Source organism: Myxine glutinosa, chromosome 3, assembly GCF_964187855.1.
Source record: "Myxine glutinosa chromosome 3, kmMyxGlut1.1, whole genome shotgun sequence".
In the NCBI taxonomy this organism is placed as follows: domain Eukaryota; kingdom Metazoa; phylum Chordata; class Myxini; order Myxiniformes; family Myxinidae; genus Myxine; species Myxine glutinosa.
The window spans coordinates 45,080,236-45,102,931 of NC_136263.1; the positions used below are offsets into that span (position 1 = coordinate 45,080,236).

At 45.3% G+C, this 22,696-nt stretch overlaps 1 protein-coding gene across 1 annotated transcript in view; it reads right to left on the minus strand.

Moving 5' to 3' along the window:
• LOC137423622 (uncharacterized) overlaps positions 1 to 22,696 on the minus strand; it is a 207,820-nt gene that overhangs the window by 100,921 nt on the left and 84,203 nt on the right. Inside the window, exon 5 of the mRNA XM_078773960.1 lies at positions 849 to 934. Within this exon, the coding sequence (XP_078630086.1) occupies positions 849 to 934 (86 nt within the window). The remainder of the gene's footprint in view (positions 1 to 848; positions 935 to 22,696) is intronic.

The window sequence follows — 22,696 nt, forward strand, 5'->3', positions numbered from 1 at the left end:
TTTTAAAAATTTCCTGGAGGAGGACACCCACACCCCCCTTAGCCCCCCCCCCCCGTAGGGCTTTTGTCACATGCACCACTCCCCCCCCCACCCCCCATCTTGATATTCCTGGATCCGCCCCTGGGATCCTTGCTGCATTACCCGATGTGCAGGAGTTAGTCACCCTCATGATAAGCACAGAGTGTTTTGCACAATAGTTACCCGGCGCCCTCGAAGCGAAAATGAGGGTTAGGTCTTCGGGTGCGTACATGTGATTTCATTTGGCGTTGCGTACATGCGTGTCTGCATTTTTAAAATTCATTTTCTTGGCAACCCTTGGTCCGATTGACAATACATTTTACCAAAGGAGCGTCTCCGCCTGTATATATTTTTATTCAGAATTATGATGTCATCGGTCACGTGGTATGGGCAACAACTTGGAAAAACTCTGCCCCTATATATCTCTGAAACCACCATGCAAAAAATTGAAACATGGCTCATTGTCAAGTACTCCCCATGGGGAATAAGATATTTTAATGATGACGTCATTGGTGCCTTCGTAATGACGTCATAATTCGACAGGGACAACGCTTCGTCTGATCAGTTTGAAATTTATTTGACGTGATCTTCGCAACAATTATATTAGAGAATATAAATTTATGATGTCATCGCTCACGTGGTCAAGCAGGCATATTGAATCAAAGACAAAAACCCTTCAAAAACAGAAGAGTTGGCTGACACCAAGTAGACTGCGCATTGAAAGTATTATATGAATACCATCTCGTTTGTTTTTGTAACTAATTGTAGTTCATTGTATAAACGTTATATAATTACATAATAAGGCTCAATCCAAGAGACGATTTTCTTACCGGCTCATCGAGTCTCTCCTGCAGTGGTTTGAAGTTGAGGATGTTCACCAGATGTTTCACGAGGCCACACGAACCCACGGCTTTGGCTGCAGCACACACGGTGCGGAACAGTTCGGTGTCAGACAGAAAATATCAGAACAGCACCAGCTGGAGAACAACACAACCACATTACCCATAATGCAGAGGGCGTGTTTGGTGATTCCAACTAAAAACTCACCTCATGATCCTGCGATCCCAAGTTTAAATTTCATATGGGGGATGGTCAAAAAGTTTTTGCTTGGGAAAATTTTCCAAATCAAAAACCTTAATGTTACTGGAAAGGAACATGTAAAAGAGAATATGCGATACCGAGATCGATATAGACAGATGATACACCTGTGAGGAATTGTGATTCACGATCAGAGGGGAAACGTTGGAGTAAAACATTTTTTTGACTCCCCCTCATCTCCAAACACACACACCTTTCATCTCTAAACACAACTACCCTTGTCATCTCCAAACAACTACCCTTGTCATCTCCAAACACACACACCTTTCATCTCTAAACACAAATTCCCTTGTCATCTCCAAACACAACTACCCTTGTCATCTCCAAACACACACACCTTTCATCTCTAAACACAACTTCCCTTGTCATCTCCAAACACAACTACCCTTGTCATCTCCAAACACACACACCTTTCATCTCTAAACACAACTTCCCTTGTCATCTCCAAACACAACTTCCCTTGTCATCTCCAAACACACACACCTTTCATCTCTAAACACAACTTCCCTTGTCATCTCCAAACACACACACCTTTCATCTCTAAACACAACTTCCCTTGTCATCTCCAAACACACACACCTTTCATCTCTAAACACAACTACCCTTGTCATCTCTAAACACAACTACCCTTGTCATCTCCAAACACACACACCTTTAATCTCTAAACACAACTACCCTTGTCATCTCCAAACACACACACCTTTAATCTCTAAACACAACTGCCCTTGTCATCTCTAAACACAACTACCCTTGTCATCTCTAAACACAACTTCCCTTGTCATCTCTAAACACACACACCTTTCATCTCTAAACACAACTTCCCTTGTCATCTCTAAACACAACTACCCTTGTCATCTCTAAACACACACACCTTTCATCTCTAAACACAACTTCCCTTGTCATCTCTAAACACACACACCTTTCATCTCTAAACACAACTTCCCTTGTCATCTCTAAACACACACACACCTTTCATCTCTAAACACAACTTCCCTTGTCATCTCTAAACACAACTACCCTTGTCATCTCCAAACACACACACCTTTCATCTCTAAACACAACTACCCTTGTCATCTCTAAACACAACTACCCTTGTCATCTCCAAACACACACACCTTTAATCTCTAAACACAACTACCCTTGTCATCTCTAAACACAACTACCCTTGTCATCTCTAAACACAACTTCCCTTGTCATCTCCAAACACACACACCTTTCATCTCTAAACACAACTTCCCTTGTCATCTCTAAACACACACACCTTTCATCTCTAAACACAACTTCCCTTGTCATCTCTAAACACAACTTCCCTTGTCATCTCCAAACACACACACCTTTCATCTCTAAACACAACTTCCCTTGTCATCTCTAAACACAACTACCCTTGTCATCTCCAAACACACACACCTTTCATCTCTAAACACAACTTCCCTTGTCATCTCTAAACACAACTTCCCTTGTCATCTCTAAACACAACTTCCCTTGTCATCTCCAAACACACACACCTTTCATCTCTAAACACAACTACCCTTGTCATCTCTATACACAACTACCCTTGTCATCTCCAAACACACACACCTTTCATCTCTAAACACAACTTCCCTTGTCATCTCTAAACACAACTACCCTTGTCATCTCTAAACACAACTACCCTTGTCATCTCTAAACACAACTACCCTTGACATCTCCAAACACACACACCTTTCATCTCTAAACACAACTTCCCTTGTCATCTCTAAACACAACTACCCTTGTCATCTCTAAACACATACACCTTTCATCTCTAAACACAACTACCCTTGTCATCTCTAAACACAACTACCCTTGTCATCTCTAAACACAACTACCCTTGTCATCTCTAAACACACACACCTTTCATCTCTAAACACAACTTCCCTTGTCATCTCTAAACACAACTACCCTTGTCATCTCTAAACACAACTTCCCTTGTCATCTCTAAAAACAACTACCCTTGTCATCTCTAAAAACAACTTCCCTTGTCATCTCTAAAAACAACTACCCTTGTCATCTCTAAAAACAACTCCCCTTGTCATCTCTAAACACAACTTCCCTTGTCATCTCTAAAAACAACTACCCTTGTCATCTCTAAACACAACTACCCTTGTCATCTCTAAACACAACTTCCCTTGTCATCTCTAAAAACAACTACCCTTGTCATCTCTAAACACAACTACCCTTGTCATCTCTAAACACAACTTCCCTTGTCATCTCTAAAAACAACTACCCTTGTCATCTCTAAACACAACTACCCTTGTCATCTCTAAACACAACTCCCCTTGTCATCTCTAAACACAACTACCCTTGTCATCTCCAAACACAACTCCCCTTGTCATCTCTAAACACAACTCCCCTTGTCATCTCTAAACACAACTACCCTTGTCATCTCCAAACACAACTACCCTTGTCATCTCCAAACACAACTACCCTTGTCATCTCTAAACACAACTCCCCTTGTCATCTCTAAACACAACTCCCCTTGTCATCTCCAAACACAACTACCCTTGTCATCTCTAAACACAACTCCCCTTGTCATCTCTAAACACAACTCCCCTTGTCATCTCTAAACACAACTACCCTTGTCATCTCTAAACACAACTACCCTTGTCATCTCCAAACACAACTACCCTTGTCATCTCGAAACACAACTCCCCTTGTCATCTCTAAACACGACTCCCCTTGTCATCTCCAAACACGACTACCCTTGTCATCTCCAAACACAACTACCCTTGTCATCTCCAAACACGACTCCCCCCTGACATCTCCAAACACGACTCCCCCCTGACATCTCCAAACACGACTCCCCCCTGACATCTCCAAACACGACTCCCCCCTGACATCTCGAAACACGACTACCCTTGTCATCTCTAAACACGACTCCCCTTGTCAGCTCCAAACACGACTCCCCCCTGACATCTCCAAACACGACTCCCCCCTGACATCTCTAAACACAACGCCCCTTGTCATCTCTAAACACAACCACCCTTGTCATCTCTAAACACAACCCCCCTTGTCATCTCTAAACACAACTTCCCTTGTCATCTCTAAACACAACTACCCTTGTCATCTCTAAACTCAACTACCCTTGTCATCTCTAAACACAACTACCCTTGTCATCTCCAAACACAACTACCCTTGTCATCTCTAAACACAACTTCACTTGTCATCTCTAAACACAACTACTCTTGTCATCTCTAAACACAACTCCCCTTGTCATCTCTAAAAACAACTACCCTTGTCATCTCTAAAAACAACTCCCCTTGTCATCTCTAAACACAACTCCCCTTGTCATCTCTAAAAACAACTACCCTTGTCATCTCTAAACACAACTACCCTTGTCATCTCTAAACACAACTTCCCTTGTCATCTCTAAAAACAACTACCCTTGTCATCTCTAAACACAACTACCCTTGTCATCTCTAAACACAACTCCCCTTGTCATCTCTAAACACAACTACCCTTGTCATCTCCAAACACAACTCCCCTTGTCATCTCTAAACACAACTCCCCTTGTCATCTCTAAACACAACTACCCTTGTCATCTCTAAACACAACTACCCTTGTCATCTCCAAACACAACTACCCTTGTCATCTCCAAACACAACTACCCTTGTCATCTCTAAACACAACTCCCCTTGTCATCTCTAAACACAACTCCCCTTGTCATCTCCAAACACAACTACCCTTGTCATCTCTAAACACAACTCCCCTTGTCATCTCTAAACACAACTCCCCTTGTCATCTCTAAACACAACTCCCCTTGTCATCTCTAAACACAACTCCCCTTGTCATCTCTAAACACAACTACCCTTGTCATCTCCAAACACAACTACCCTTGTCATCTCGAAACACAACTCCCCTTGTCATCTCTAAACACGACTCCCCTTGTCATCTCCAAACACGACTACCCTTGTCATCTCCAAACACAACTACCCTTGTCATCTCCAAACACGACTCCCCCCTGACATCTCCAAACACGACTCCCCCCTGACATCTCCAAACACGACTCCCCCCTGACATCTCCAAACACGACTCCCCCCTGACATCTCGAAACACGACTACCCTTGTCATCTCTAAACACGACTCCCCTTGTCAGCTCCAAACACGACTCCCCCCTGACATCTCCAAACACGACTCCCCCCTGACATCTCTAAACACAACGCCCCTTGTCATCTCTAAACACAACCACCCTTGTCATCTCTAAACACAACCCCCCTTGTCATCTCTAAACACAACTTCCCTTGTCATCTCTAAACACAACTACCCTTGTCATCTCTAAACTCAACTACCCTTGTCATCTCTAAACACAACTACCCTTGTCATCTCCAAACACAACTACCCTTGTCATCTCTAAACACAACTACCCTTGTCATCTCTAAACACAACTACCCTTGTCATCTCTAAACACAACTACCCTTGTCATCTCTAAACACAACTACCCTTGTCATCTCTAAACACAACTTCGCTTGTCATCTCTAAACACAACTCCCCTTGTCATCTCTAAACACAACTACCCCTTGTCATCTCTAAACACAACTACCCCTTGTCATCTCTAAACACAACTACCCTTGTCATCTCTAAACACAACTTCCCTTGTCATCTCTAAACACAACTCCCCTTGTCATCTCTAAACACAACTCCCCTTGTCATCTCTAAACACAACTTCGCTTGTCATCTCCAAACACAACTACCTTTGTCATCTCTAAACACAACTACCCTTGTCATCTCTAACCACAACTACCCTTGTCATCTCCAAACACAACTACCCTTGTCATCTCTAAACACAACTACCCTTGTCATCTCTAAACACAACTACCCTTGTCATCTCCAAACACAACTACCCTTGTCATCTCCAAACACAACTACCCTTGTCATCTCTAAACACAACTTCCCTTGTCATCTCTAAACACAACTCCCCTTGTCATCTCTAAACACAACTCCCCTTGTCATCTCTAAACACAACTTCGCTTGTCATCTCCAAACACAACTTCGCTTGTCATCTCCAAACACAACTACCTTTGTCATCTCCAAACACAACTACCTTTGTCATCTCTAAACACAACTACCCTTGTCATCTCCAAACACAACTTCGCTTGTCATCTCTAAACACAACTACCCTTGTCATCTCCAAACACAACTTCGCTTGTCATCTCTAAACACAACTCCCCTTGTCATCTCCAAACACAACTCCCCCCTGACATCTCCAAACACGACTCCCCCCTGACATCTCTAAACACAACTACCCTTGTCATCTCTAAACACAACTCCCCTTGTCATCTCTAAACACAACCACCCTTGTCATCTCTAAACACAACTTCCCTTGTCATCTCTAAACACAACTCCCCTTGTCATCTCTAAACACAACTCCCCTTGTTATCTCTAAACACAACTTCCCTTGTCATCTCTAAACACAACTACCCTTGTCATCTCTAAACTCAACTACCCTTGTCATCTCTAAACACAACTACCCTTGTCATCTCCAAACACAACTACCCTTGTCATCTCTAAACACAACTTCGCTTGTCATCTCTAAACACAACTACCCCTTGTCATCTCTAAACACAACTACCCTTGTCATCTCTAAACACAACTACCCTTGTCATCTCTAAACACAACTTTGCTTGTCATCTCTAAACACAACTCCCCTTGTCATCTCTAAACACAACTACCCTTGTCATCTCTAAACACAACTACCCTTGTCATCTCTAAACACAACTTCGCTTGTCATCGCTAAACACAACTCCCCTTGTCATCTCTAAACACAACTCCCCTTGTCATCTCTAAACACAACTTCGCTTGTCATCTCCAAACACAACTTCGCTTGTCATCTCCAAACACAACTTCGCTTGTCATCTCGAAACACAACTCCCCTTGTCATCTCTAAACACAACTTCCCTTGTCATCTCTAAACACAACTACCCTTGTCATCTCCAAACACACACACCTTTCATCTCTAAACACAACTACCTCCTGTCAGTCTTCCCACCCACTCCTGTCATTCTGCCCACCAGCTCCTGTCATTCTTCCCACCAGCGCCTGTCATTCTTCCCACCAGCTCCTGTCGTTCTTCCCACCAGCACCTGTCGTTCTTCCCACCAGCTCCTGTCGTTCTTCCGACCAGCTCCTGTCGTTCTTCCCACCAGCTCCTGTCGTTCTTCCCACCAGCTCCTGTCGTTCTTCCCACCAGCTCCTGTCGTTCTTCCCACCAGCTCCTGTCGTTCTTCCCACCAGCTCCTGTCGTTCTTCCCACCAGCTCCTGTCGTTCTTCCCACCAGCTCCTGTCGTTCTTCCCACCAGCTCCTGTCGTTCTTCCCACCACCTCCTGTCGTTCTTCCCACCACCTCCTGTCGTTCTTCCCACCAGCTCCTGTCGTTCTTCCCACCAGCTCCTGTCGTTCTTCCCACCAGCTCCTGTCGTTCTTCCCACCAGCTCCTGTCGTTCTTCCAACCAGCTCCTGTCGTTCTTCCCACCAGCTCCTGTCGTTCTTCCCACCAGCTCCTGTCGTTCTTCCCACCAGCTCCTGTCGTTCTTCCCACCAGCTCCTGTCGTTCTTCCCACCAGCTCCTGTCATTCTTCCCACCAGCTCCTGTCATTCTTCCCACCAGCTCCTGTCATTCTTCCCACCAGCTCCTGTCATTCTTCCCACCAGCTCCTGTCAGTCTTCCCACCAGTTCCTGTCATTCTTCCCACCAGCTCCTGTCAGTCTTCCCCCCAGCTCCTGTCAGTCCTCCCACCAGCTCCTGTCATTCTTCCCACCAGCTCCTGTCATTCTTCCCACCAGCTCCTGTCATTCTTCCCACCAGCTCCTGTCAGTCTTCCCACCAGCTCCTGTCATTCTTCCCACCAGCTCCTGTCATTCTTCCCACCAGCTCCTGTCAGTCTTCCCCCCAGCTCCTGTCATTCTTCCCACCAGCTCCTGTCATTCTTCCCACCAGCTCCTGTCATTCTTCCCACCAGCTCCTGTCATTCTTCCCACCAGTTCCTGTCATTCTTCCCACCAGCTCCTGTCAGTCTTCCCCCCAGCTCCTGTCAGTCCTCCCACCAGCTCCTGTCATTCTTCCCACCAGTTCCTGTCATTCTTCCCACCAGCTCCTGTCAGTCTTCCCACAACCTCCTGTCAGTCTTCCCACCACCTCCTGTCAGTCTTCCCACCACCTCCTGTCAGTCTTCCCACCAGCTCCTGTCAGTCTTCCCACCAGCTCCTGTCAGTCTTCCCACCAGCTCCTGTCAGTCTTCCCACCAGCTCCTGTCATTCTTCCCACCAGCTCCTGTCAGTCTTCCCACCAGCTCCTGTCAGTCTTCCCACCAGCTCCTGTCATTCTTCCCACCAGCTCCTGTCATTCTTCCCACCAGCTCCTGCCATTCTTCCCACCAGCTCCTGCCATTCTTCCCACCAGCTCCTGCCATTGTTCCCACCAGCTCCTGCCATTCTTCCCACCAGCTCCTGCCATTCTTCCCACCAGCTCCTGTCATTCTTCCCACCAGCTCCTGTCATTCTTCCCACCAGCTCCTGTCATTCTTCCCACCAGCTCCTGTCATTCTTCCCACCAGCTCCTGTCATTCTTCACACCAGCTCCTGTCATTCTTCCCACCAGCTCCTGTCATTCTTCCCACCAGCTCCTGCCAGTCTTCCCACCAGCTCCTGCCAGTCTTCCCACCAGCTCCTGCCAGTCTTCCCACCAGCTCCTGCCAGTCTTCCCACCAGCTCCTGTCATTCTTCCCACCAGCTCCTGTCATTCTTCCCACCAGCTCCTGTCATTCTTCCCACCAGCTCGTCATTCTTCCCACCAGCTCCTGTCATTCTTCCCACCAGCTCCTGTCATTCTTTCCACCAGCTCCTGTCAGTCTTTCCACCAGCTCCTGTCATTCTTCCCACCAGCTCCTATCAGTCTTCCCACCAGCTCCTGTCATTCTTCCCACCAGCTCCTATCAGTCTTTCCACCAGCTCCTGTCATTCTTCCCACCAGCTCCTGTCATTCTTCCCACCAGCTCCTGTCAGTCTTCCCCCCAGCTCCTGTCATTCTTCTCACCAGCTCCTGTCATTCTTCCCACCAGCTCCTGTCATTCTTCCCACCAGCTCCTGTCATTCTTCCCACCAGCTCCTGTCAGTCTTCCCCCCAGCTCCTGTCAGTCCTCCCACCAGCTCCTGTCATTCTTCCCACCAGTTCCTGTCATTCTTCCCACCAGCTCCTGTCAGTCTTCCCACAACCTCCTGTCAGTCTTCCCACCACCTCCTGTCAGTCTTCCCACCACCTCCTGTCAGTCTTCCCACCAGCTCCTGTCAGTCTTCCCACCAGCTCCTGTCAGTCTTCCCACCAGCTCCTGTCAGTCTTCCCACCAGCTCCTGTCAGTCTTCCCACCAGCTCCTGTCAGTCTTCCCACCAGCTCCTGTCAGTCTTCCCACCAGCTCCTGTCAGTCTTCCCACCAGCTCCTGTCAGTCTTCCCACCAGCTCCTGTCATTCTTCCCACCAGCTCCTGTCAGTCTTCCCACCAGCTCCTGTCATTCTTCCCACCAGCTCCTGTCATTCTTCCCACCAGCTCCTTCCATTCTTCCCACCAGCTCCTGCCATTCTTCCCACCAGCTCCTGCCATTCTTCCCACCAGCTCCTGCCATTCTTCCCACCAGCTCCTGCCATTCTTCCCACCAGCTCCTGCCATTCTTCCCACCAGCTCCTGTCATTCTTCCCACCAGCTCCTGTCATTCTTCCCACCAGCTCCTGTCATTCTTCCCACCAGCTCCTGTCATTCTTCCCACCAGCTCCTGTCATTCTTCCCACCAGCTCCTGTCATTCTTCCCACCAGCTCCTGTCATTCTTCCCACCAGCTCCTGTCATTCTTCCCACCAGCTCCTGCCAGTCTTCCCACCAGCTCCTGCCAGTCTTCCCACCAGCTCCTGCCAGTCTTCCCACCAGCTCCTCCCAGTCTTCCCACCAGCTCCTGCCAGTCTTCCCACCAGCTCCTGTCATTCTTCCCACCAGCTCCTGTCATTCTTCCCACCAGCTCCTGTCATTCTTCCCACCAGCTCGTCATTCTTCCCACCAGCTCCTGTCATTCTTCCCACCAGCTCCTGTCATTCTTTCCACCAGCTCCTGTCAGTCTTTCCACCAGCTCCTGTCATTCTTCCCACCAGCTCCTGTCATTCTTCCCACCAGCTCCTGTCATTCTTCCCACCAGCTCCTATCAGTCTTTCCACCAGCTCCTGTCATTCTTCCCACCAGCTCCTGTCATTCTTCCCACCAGCTCCTATCAGTCTTTCCACCAGCTCCTGTCATTCTTCCCACCAGCTCCTGTCATTCTTTCCACCAGCTCCTGTCAGTCTTTCCACCAGCTCCTGTCATTCTTCCCACCAGCTCCTGTCATTCTTCCCACCAGCTCCTGCCAGTCTTCCCACCAGCTCCTGCCAGTCTTCCCACCAGCTCCTGCCAGTCTTCCCACCAGCTCCTCCCAGTCTTCCCACCAGCTCCTGTCATTCTTCCCACCAGCTCCTGTCATTCTTCCCACCAGCTCCTGTCATTCTTCCCACCAGCTCCTGCCAGTCTTCCCACCAGCTCCTGCCAGTCTTCCCACCAGCTCCTGCCAGTCTTCCCACCAGCTCCTCCCAGTCTTCCCACCAGCTGCTGCCAGTCTTCCCACCAGCTCCTGTCATTCTTCCCACCAGCTCCTGTCATTCTTCCCACCAGCTCCTGTCATTCTTCCCACCAGCTCGTCATTCTTCCCACCAGCTCCTGTCATTCTTCCCACCAGCTCCTGTCATTCTTCCCACCAGCTCCTGTCATTCTTTCCACCAGCTCCTGTCATTCTTCCCACCAGCTCCTGTCAGTCTTCCCACCAGCCCAGGTTGAGCTACTCAGAGTTTTCCGCTGTAACTGTAAAACTGACTGGTTCATCAAGATGCAGCTGCAGAAATCACGGCCTGGACTGTCCATGTGGGTGTAGTGAGTGCAGGGAGTAATCTGTACAAACTCTTAGAGGATCCGCTTCAGCATCAAAGTTGACGGCCAATGATTCTGTGTTTTGTACAAAGACAGAATCTATTGCTGTGACAATAAAATCGATTATAACACAATTACTGTGATGTCAAATGATATGTGAAATGTAACATTTGTGATCGATGTGCCATTGGAAAAGTAATTCACTTCTGGACAATACCTGATGAAGGTTCCTATGAAGGTATATTTATATACCGACTTGTGTCCTCCTCATCTCCACTTTTGATATGTAGTTTGGCAATGATCTCTCTGAGCCACAAGATGATTTTTCCTCATCGCAATAAGTTTTAGTTTGGGCCCAATTTGACTTAAATTGACCGGATCGTTATTGAATCTTTGGGGTGACAAGTGGTGAAACCGCATTCTGTGTGGTTAGTCGGTCTGTGATGTGGAGAGGGGGAATGTGTATCGGGGAATGGGGTGTGGGGTGGGGGACAGGTGTGGGGATCACTATGCAATCATAAAGCCACTTATCATGCCGAAGGTTCTCGTCATGATGAAATGTTTAACTCAAACAACCTGACATGGAGATGTTGATGCATTCAAACTGATTTACATATTTTGAAAGATTCCACGAAAGATCCCAAACAGTTTCCTGCATGGATTTTCTGCTCCACTGGAATCTGAACAAAACATCAGAAACGAGAAGGTCACTCTGTGGAGCGCACACCTCCACCAGGCTGAACACTTTGCTTTGTATCCCAATGATAGGCCGGATCTGGATTCGGACCTGAAACAAAATCTAATCGGCTTGTTCTCGTCACCAAACCAACTCATTCACCAAGTTTAGTCATAACTCATCCATAACTTTTTTAATATCATGTTGTACAGTTTGTCGCTTTTCACTCGATCTCCCAAAGGTGAAGAATTACTTAATAATTAAATAATTATTGTATCCGAATCCATATTCAGATCTTCACCAAAATCGAATCGATTAGTCCTTGTCAGACACCCAACCTGTCCACCAAGTTTCGTCCAAATCCGTCCACAACGTTTTGAGATATCCTGCTATGTATCGTTTTTAGCCCGATCTCCCAATGGTGAAGATTCACTTTAAAAGTTCTAGTAGCCGGATCCGAATCCGGATCTTCACCAAAATCTAATCATTTCGTCCTTGTCACATTCGCTACATCTCTGCCAAATTTCGTCCGAACCCGTCCACAACTTTTTGAGATATTTTGTTCACAAACGGACAGACAAACGGACAGACAGTAGTGAAAACATAACGTCCATCCACCTCCGGTGGCAAAGGTAATAATGATCTGATGGTGTTGGAGGATTTGCTCCAGAATCTCTGGTACAAATTACTTTATTGTGGTTAAAATGGCAGGTATGCCACGAGGTAAACACCTGGAAAGTTTCCGCAAAATAGGTGTTGGAACAATAAACAAGGACTTTGCAAGTGCATCGGAGGAAGACCGGCATGACCAGTCTTGTCGATCTGTGATCCATCACCAATCAGGAGAGCTTGATCCATCCCACCAGGTACCGATGGATCGGGAGCTATGGTGGATGAAGTCACGTGACCACATCACCAAGTCACATGAACATGTTGCACACGGATCTGCTCATGTTTCCATTTGCAATCCAAATTCCATGTTTGTTTCTTCTGGAGCAGAATTCCATGTTTGGTTCTATTGGAGTATAATTCCATGTTTATTTGTGCCAGAGTGGAATTCCATGTTTATTTGTGCCAGAGTGGAATTCCATGTTTGGTTCTATTGGAGTATAATTCCATGTTTATTTGTGCCAGAGTGGAATTCCCTGTTTGGTTCTATTGGAGTATAATTCCATGTTTATTTGTGCCAGAGTGGAATTCCATGTTTATTTGTGCCAGAGTGGAATTCCATGTTTGGTTCTATTGGAGTATAATTCCATGTTTTTTCTACTGGAGTATAATTCCATGTTTATTTGTGCCAGAGTGGAATTCCATGTTTTTTCTACTGGAGCGGTCAGGCTTGGAAAATAGTTTCGTAAACATTTTATCATCGTGTTCTAGTCAGGTCTGTGAGATTTACGTGTTAATAAACAAATAAGTAAATTTGAACAACTAATCAATTAAATATGATCTCCATGTTTACTTGTTCAACGCTTTAACCCTCGATAGGTAACACGACGTTTTGAGGACCCCAAGGTAAGCTGGTTTTTTCTGTTAAAATAAATAAATTTAAGGGCATATTTTTTTTCTAAAGACGTTTCTTCGAAAAAAATAAAAATAGTTACTAATGGTGGATTAATCTCGTTTTGGACTTACAATATTGCAAAGGGTTTCAATTTGATATGTACATAATGTTATTGCAATAAAATGATGAGACCACGTTTTGCCAAAATTATTTTCCTGAGGTGAGTCCGAAAGACCCGAGGCTGTCAATGCTGTGATAACTCCTTCAAATACAGGGAGTAGTGACCCCCGCAGTAGTTTATGGAGAAAAAGTACATCGGAGTAATGTGTAACTATTTCATTTCATGAGAATTTTTTAAAAGGATACGGAGAGGGCTGGGAGGGATACCTTTGAGGTGTGCGTGCATCCTTTAAGGGTTTAAGGTTTAAGGGTTTAAGGTTTAAGGGTTTAAGGTTTAAGGGTTTAAGGGTACCTTTAAGGTTTAAGGTTTAAGGGTACCTTTAAGGGTTTAAGGTTTAAGGGTACCTTTAAGGGTTTAAGGTTTAAGGGTTTAAGGTTTAAGGTTTAAGGTTTAAGGGTACCTTTAAGCTATCTGGCATGGGTTTGAATCTCGACCTAGATCTAAACTGTCACTCTGGAATCTATGTGTGTCCCGTCCATCACAAGATTATTAAGGTGGGGATTCGCCTGGCAGCATTGGTCGATGGTGGCCTTTAAACATTTCATGGTGCCAGTAAAGTAGGCTCGGGAATCCTACGGGAAGGCTAACTAGCACGGAGGATAAGAAAGAACAGCAGCTTCAAGAACATTCCTCAATAAAGTGGCGTGGCCGAGAGAACGAGACACCGGGATCCTTTAATGTCTGACGGTTTATTGAAGAGAAGCTCGAAGATAGCGGTACAGTTTCGGCATGCACACGTGAGATCCTGAGGAGCAAACACTCCTCTTGGGCAGACACGGAATGAGCAGGAGAGGAGGGGGATCAAGAATAACAAGTTTGCACTACACCAACATGGGTTCAACGGACTGCATAAAAATCATTTATAAACACGACAGTAAAAATGTTCCCTAAGGGTCTCTTTCACGAAGACGAGGTGCTTTGTCACCAGTTCGTGAAAGACTTGGGCTAAAAATGGTCCATGGTCAACCCAGCGAGAAGGATGGCAATATTTGGAGCAGCTAAAGACCATCTCCATAGAGATGGAGAGGCGTCTGGCAAAGTAGCAGAGGATTTTTGTCCATGACCAGAAGTGTACGTATGATTGAAGAAAACGAAACAAATGAGTACAAATTTAGTTTACTTTTTATCCATTTTCAGATATTTAAGTCAAGATACTCTGAACTAGAAAGTAGAAATTGTCACAAATTTGTCAATGGATAATATGCCTCCGCCCACGTTAGATGTCAACCCACTGTTACTTTTGATCTCCCTCCCCCATCAAAAACCTTGATCTTTTCTACCCCCGTTAATTCACCCCAGATCCACTTTTTTGAAATACCAACTTCTTTCCTGGAAGTCCTTGCAGTGTCCATGTGTTTTATACTTCTCCCCCACCCCCCATTCCCACACCTCCTCCCCCCCAAGCCCTCTCCCTACCACAGATCTCCCGATGTCCCTGCTCTCAAATGTTGTGCTGCTCAGGGCACTTGACCTTTGACCTGTTCAATATCAAATTTAATCAATTCACCTTTGTATTACAGTCCATACATGTGTTGAAATCTCTTGAGTGGTTCATAAGTTATTGCAGTAACACAGATCTTCAATCTAAGGGCACGTCACCTTTGACCTTTAAAACGCCAAATTTAATAATTTCATCTTTTTATGACATTCCATAATTATGCCAAGTTTGGTTAAAAAATCCTTTAGTGAAATCTACTACTTTCAGTGAAAGGTCACATGACCTTTGACCCTTTTCAGTTCATCTTTGCATCATGATACACCTTTGCGCCAGGTTTGTTAAAAATCCTTTCAGTGGTTCACAAGTTATCGTGAAAACAAAAATTGAGCACGGACCAACTGGGAACCCCAAAACAATGCTTTGGCTCATTCGACGGCGGAGACATAAAAATGTATTGTTTTGCTGTCCACAAACAGGGTAACAAAATGTAGTTTTCCTAATTTATGTCTCAGCATTGTCCGGTAAATACATTTTTGCTGTGAATAAAAATGGTAATGTCGGTAATACTGAGTTTAGGCCACAGTGTTTTTATGGACAAACTAGTGAAGCAAAACTCCATGAAGTTCCCAAAATAAAACAAAGGAGTTTGTGTTTCATATTATTTTCATTCATCTGAGGTATTAGTCTTGTATCCATGAGTGGGTTCGAGCAATTCAGGACAAGTCCAGTTACATCTCCATTGACCATAATCTGGGTCTCAATCTCATCACAAACAAGACCAAAAGTCTAACAGTGGTGTAGCCGGGATTGTTTGATACTTTAGTTGAAGAGGATAGTTAGTATGACCTGGGTGGAGATACCAGTTAGCAAATAATGTAAGTATTAAATTATTTTGAAGTACTGCAAGTCTCTAAACTATCTGTCACCATGGAAGTGAAGAGATTGCATTGAGACAATGGTTTATTCCACATGTTTCGTGTCAACAATGAACCAACCATACACCGCTTCAATCCACTAACCTTGCGATCACGACAAAGGGATTGCAGTGTTAACATTATATTCACTATATTATTATTATTAACGTTATTATTATTATTATTACGAAGACAATGTTACTGTATTAATAAACCAATGCTAATTCCTTACTCCCGTGATAATTAGTACACCACTACTCACCGAGTCATCCATGAACCATACACCGTTCAATCCAGTAACTTTGCAGTCATGACAAAGGGATTGCAGTGTTACGATTATATTTACCATATTATTATAATTAACGTTATTGTTATTATTATTACGAAAACTATACTACTGTATTTAGAAATCTAGGCTAATTTGTCTGAAGTGGCTGGAAGGTGAGGTATGAAGCATAAGGCCTATATGTACTATGTTGTTGAAGACCGGTAACACCAATGCTTTTGATATTTGATGGTCATTTTAACAATCGGTTTGTTTGTGTTTCACACTGAATGAAAAACGTAAAGGTAGAGAATGGCAATTGTGATATATGACAGGTTCGACGATATGTTCGGCCTGAACGGCATATAAATCAAAATGGCAGAGTGTGAAGTCAGCCGTGGTATGCCGTAATGACATGACAGATGTAATCACATCACCCCTGTCATGTGACCAGATCCTCAGTTCTGATTTGGTGTACGTTTATGAGGGGCATACATGCATACGGACAGACAAACACTGTTCTAGACAACTTTGCCAAAGCTGTAAAATCCAACCACACATCAGCTTTATCAGCTTTTGGGTACAGCATGACGTCACCATTGATATCACAAGTCATGACTGATGTCACAAGTCACCACCAGCCTCACAAGTCACCACTGACCTCAAGTCACCACTGACCTCACAAGTCACGACTGATATCAAAAGTCACCATTGACCTCACAAGTCACTACTGACCTCACAAGTCACCACTGACCTCACAAGTCACGACTGATATCACAAGTCACCACTGACATCAGTGTCATACATCGTGACATTAACAATATCGTCATCACGTACTTTGTGTTTCTCTTGTAATATTTTGCAATTCCTCCTTCTTTGTCATTCACAAAAGGTAAATAAACAACAAGGACAACAGAATGTGATAAACTTCATACAACATGATCGTGTCCAAGAGAAATTCCATGCTACATGGTGTCCTTTTCGTATATTTACAATGGTAATGCTAATTCCACATTGGATGCATGAGGGCGTTTCACATTGCGATATAGTATCAGGTGAAGAAGAAGAGCAGAAGAGATATGGTGGAGATTGAATAAAGCCGGTTGTTTGTACGCCTGGGATCCGGACCCGATTCTTCTCAAGCACAACAAAATTGGCGACGAGGATGAATGTTTCTGTCCTGCTTGGGAAAACCTGCTATTCCGTTCCCTTCTTGGCACAAAATGTTTAAGAACTATTTACTTGTGATTGATACCGCTGGTGAGGCCTGGGCCTGCAAGCCGAAAACATGCAATTCTGTTGCAGTGCTTGGAGACGGAGGGACAATGACTTTTCTACAACTTACCGGATGCAGGTAGTACTTTCGAATCTGCCGTCACTGTTTTAGAAAAGCACTTCATACCGCAAATCAATTTGGCTATAAATTCCGTCAGAGGGCTCAGAGGCCTGATGAAACTATCGATGAATATGTTGTGGCCTTGCACGAACTATCCGCCTCTTGTAAGTTCGAAGGAATGGAGAAGGAGGAGATGCTATGTGACCAAGTGGTGGAACCTGCTTCAAACACCAGGATTCATGAAAGACTGCTGTTGGAGCCAAACCTTACTCTGACAAAAGCATTTAATATGGCCTGCCAAAGCGAATCTGCACTGCTGAATGTAATCTTGCCGTCCGATTCACCTTCGGTCCAAGCGATCAAAAGCGATTCTGCACTGCTGAATGCAACCTTTCTGTCGAATTCAGCTTCTGTCCAAGCGAGCAACGAAGGAATTACATTCTGCTCCTTCACCTTTAACCCGTGCTGTGGATTCTTCATCTGTGAAAACTCGCCGTTCCTGCTCCAGGTGTGGGTCTGCAAACCACCTTGCAAATGCACCTTTTTGCCTTGCTTCAAAGGTGAAATGTAATGCTTGTGGGAAAGTGGGACACTTCTCAAATGTCTGCTGCTCTGCCCAGAAAGAGGTATGTGAGGTTTTACTTCCTGTGAGGTTGTACTTCCTGAACTGACCGTGGTTTACCTGTGTGATGCTTTCCCTGCAAAGGTCAAAATTCTCTGTAATATGCAAATGAAGGCACCAACTGGGCATACCTGCAATGTGAAGTTCATCGTGGATACTGGCTCCTCAGTCTCGATTCTGCCAAAACAGCTGTACCAGAGACATTTTGCCGACTGTCCTTTGATCAAGACTTCAATAGTCACGGCAAATTCATCAATTACTCAGGAGACGGGATGTCCTGTACTGGATGTCTACATGTCACCGTTTTTCATGATGGTGTTATGGCTCCAGCCATATTTTACATAGTTAAGTCTGGTTCACCACTGCTACGAATGGACTTAATCAAAGCGTTGCGATGTCATATTGTAGGCGATTCTGTACCTGTACTAACCTCACAACAAAGCATTCCTGTACGAGAAACCCATCCTGAGTCTGTGGCACCTGTGTGGTGTGCAAAAGGTCTCGTCCATAAGGTTAAATTCCGAAATGATGCTGCTCCTGTACAACAAAAATAACGACGGCTTCCACTCTCTGTGAGATAAGCTGTCTCAGACGAACTGAAACAACTGCTAGAGATGGGAATAATTGAGAAAGTTGATGCATCTCCTGTGTTTCTCCAATAGTTGTTCTTCAGAAGAAATCAGGGTGGATTCGGATGTGTGTTGATCTGTGGAAGCCCAACAAAGCAATAATCGTGGAATGTTACCCATTGCCTCACAGGGAGGAACCTTTTGTTGAACTGAGAGGTGCTACAGTATTTTCAACAATTGACCTTGCTGGAGCTTACCATCAGGTTATCCTGCATGAGGACAGCGCGATTTGACAGCTTTTATTATGCTTGAGGGACTTTTCCGATACTGCAGAGTTCCATATGGCTTGGAATCAGCCCCTGCTGCATTTCAAAAACTTATGGTGACGATTCTTCAGGGATTACCAGGTATACAAAACTACCTGGATGACCTAATTATTTATGGTCATTCCAAAGTTGAGCATGATACAAACCTCAGTGCTGTTCTGTACCACATGCATGAGGCTGGACTAAAACTCAACACTCAAAAGTGTTCATTCAATCAGACCACCTGCGTTTTCTGCCATTTCAAAAGATGGTCTCCTTCCTGATCCTGACCACATCGCAGCCATAGCTGAGGCACCTGCTCCTCTCGACATGGTCTTCCTGTGCTCCTTTTTGGGACTTACCTCTTGGTACATTAAATTCTTGCCACACTATGCCACTGTTGTTGAACCAATGAGTGCATTGCTTAGATCTGGGAGTGATGTAAAGTTTACCTGGACTGCTGAAGCCGAGTGGAGTTTCACTGCTTTGAAGACACTGATTGTTGAGAGCCCTGCTCTTGCTCTATTCAATCCAAACCTGCCCACATTCGTTTCAACGGATGCATCTGAATACAAGCTAGGGGAGTGTAAACTCAGCTGCACTCTAACAATACTGAGTGCATGATGACTTTCACGTCCCAAACATTGACTCCTGCCGAAAGGAAATACTCGACACTTAAGAAGGAAGCTCTAGCCTGCATCTGGGCTGTGGAAAAGTGGAGGACATATCTCTGGGGACGTCACTTCACCCTTCAGACTGACCCCCAAGCCCTGTCCACACGATTGGCTACAAAAGTCTTTTGTTGTGCTGGACTGCGAATTGCCAGATGGTCTGCTCGACTGCTTTGCTTCTTTTATGATGTGACGTATCACCTTGGAAAATGAAATTACACTGAAGACAATCTATCTCGACTGCCTCTACTTTCCAGTTGTGATGCAGAGGATGAACCTGAGCTGATCGCTGCTATTTTGGCTGTCCTGACTGCTCTGTCTGTAACAGAGTTCTCTGCTGCCTGTGAAACCGCAGTGTTGAAACCTTCCAAACAGTGATGACTTCATCTACATCTCGCTGTCCGACAACATGGACCAACTTCTATCCCCTCATCCCAACTCTCTGTTCCTCATATGTGGCGACTTCCATTGTCATTATGCCAGCTGGCTGGGTGTGGGTTTCAATTGTCATTATGCCAGCTGCCTGGGTGTGGGTGCTTCACGCACCAGCCATGGCACCTCAGCAAAGGAATTCTGCGACTCATTAGGACTGACACAATCTCTCAATTTCCCAACTCAGATCTCAGTCAACGGGTACATCATCTCTTCCTGAATTGGTTATGACTAAATTCCCTGCAAATGTCTGCTGTTCTTTTTCTGCTCCAATCGGTTCATCTAATCATTTGCTTGTTTGTTCAAGTGGACATCTCTCTGGCCGTTCTCATAGAGCCTCTTCAGCACCGATGAGTCTGGCATTTCACTCATGCTGACTGGCATGGTCTTCAAGTGGCCATCAAACTACCAGACTGGTTTCCCATCTCAACTGCCCCTGACATCAAGTCATCCTGGGAATTGTTCCAACGAAAATTGCTCTCTCTCTCTCATTTACAAATTCATCTTTGAGCCAAGCAGGTGGTTTCGTCTTCAGTTGTCATACCCTACCTCCCATCCATGGTACACTGAATCTTGTGGTGTGGCAATTGCCTTGAAACAACTTGCCTTTGCCTCATGGATGGCAAATCCAACTGAAGGTAATATCAGTTCCTTTCACAAAGCTCGGAGCAAGTGTGTGTCTACCCTCAGGAGTGCCAGGAAGCACTATCTCTCCACACTCAAGAATGAACTCTCAAACCTGTCTCCTTCCTCCAAATCCTTGTGGCCTTTGGTCAAATCTGTTTCTGGTGTTTGTTCCCCCTCCATCCCCTCCCTTACCTCAAATGGCTACACAGCTGACACTGCACGTGAAAATGCTGAATGCCTCAACTCTGTTTGCCTCAAATTATTGTGTCCCGAACCCATCTCTCTCTGTACCCATTCGAACCCAGCTGCTCCTGGACTCTGTGCCCTTATCTCCTGCAAGATGGAGAAATTTCTGTCAAATCTCGAATGGACGGCATCGGCCCACAGGTCCTAAAATCCTGCTCTGCCACTCTTTCACACCCTCTATCTGTTCTCTTCTCCCTCTCTTTTGATCAAGGTCATCTGCCATCTGCTTGTAAATTAGCATATATTACCATTTTACACAAAAAGGTGTAAAAACAGAACCTTGGAACTCCAGAACAATCAGCCTGCTCCCAATCATCTTCTAATATTTAATCTTTCCTCTTCTCCAATGGCTTAATATCTGATCATCAATTTGGGTTCAGACCAGGCCACTCTACTCTGGACATGCTGCTTCTGCCGTCTCAACAAAGGATGGAGTTAATACACCCCAAATCCCCCTTTTTCAAATTCCGTTTTTTTTCCTGAAAGTCCTCGTAGTGTCCATTTGTTTTATCCTCTGTACCTTACCACAGCCCTCACCCTTCCACAGATCTCCCGATGTCCCTGTTCTCTACTGTTGTTGTGCTTTCCTCTCCCCCACCCCCTCTTGTCTCCCGCTCTCTTTATTATATGTTGCATGTGTGTTTATGTTTATGTGTTTATGTGTTTATGTATTTATGTGTTTTATGTGTTAGCTGTTACACGAGCCTCGACTTTGTATACAAAAAATAATAAAATAACTTGTCTGCTGCATGCCCAGATCGGGAAAGGCTGGCGAAACTCAAAGAAAGCAGTTGCACCTGAACTTGCTTCATCCCTCCCTGTCTGTCATGATCTGACAGTGGACAATGTATATGTGTTGTGAGGGACCTGTTTGATTGTACCGTTGTCGTTGTGCACCAAAGTCGTCAACCTGGCGCATGAAAGTCACCAGCGCATCGTGCACACTACACAGCACCTCCGTGACCTACACTGGTGGCCCCAGATGGACAGTCTGTCTTTTGCAATCCATTATATCGTCTTGCATGTCTTGTTAACTGAGCGACAAAACCGCGAAAACCTTCCCTGCTCCGCTGCAGACAGTCAAACTACCCGAGGGACCAAGGCAGAAAGTGGCAATAGACGTTGTTGGACCGTTCGAACTTGGTACATGGGATTGCCGCTTTGCCATCACCCTGATCGACTATTACAGCAAGTGGCCTGACTTGGCATTTACTTCAAGTGTCACCACAGAGATCGTTACTGGTTTCCTGTGCTCCGTTTTCAGTTGAAACAGAAATCTCCAATGGGTTGTTGCTGACAATGGACCGCCATTCACGTGTACCGCCTTCTCTTAGTTTTTGGAAGAGAGAAATACGGCAAAGTTGCTCCAGCGTCTGACTCCCAAAGGTACTGTGGAGAGGTTTAACGTAGTGTTGAAGGAGTGTACACAGAATATGGAATGAGAACGTAAACCATGCGTGGATCCAGGTGGGTAGGGCGAGTGGTGCCATGGCACGCCCCTCTTGGACCACAAGTGCACTTTTTTGCAAATCCCTGCCATATTTTCTGTAACCGAGAGTTTAACAGCATCCATGGCTGCGGAAAATGTGGTTAAAGATTGATTATATGTTAAAAATAAAGCCATGGCGTTCCGCAGCTCAGACGCCATTTAATTAATTAATTTAGTGTTCAGGCCACTGCAGTGGATCACCGGCTGCAACGAGCGATATGAATGGTCGCCGAGCCATGCATCAAGTGCTTTCAGCCACGTTCCCACCGATCAATCAAATTCCTCATTTTTATTGGTGCTCTTTGGAGTTGAACTCATGGAGGTTGATTACAGGTCGGTTACAGTTTCTGTTTT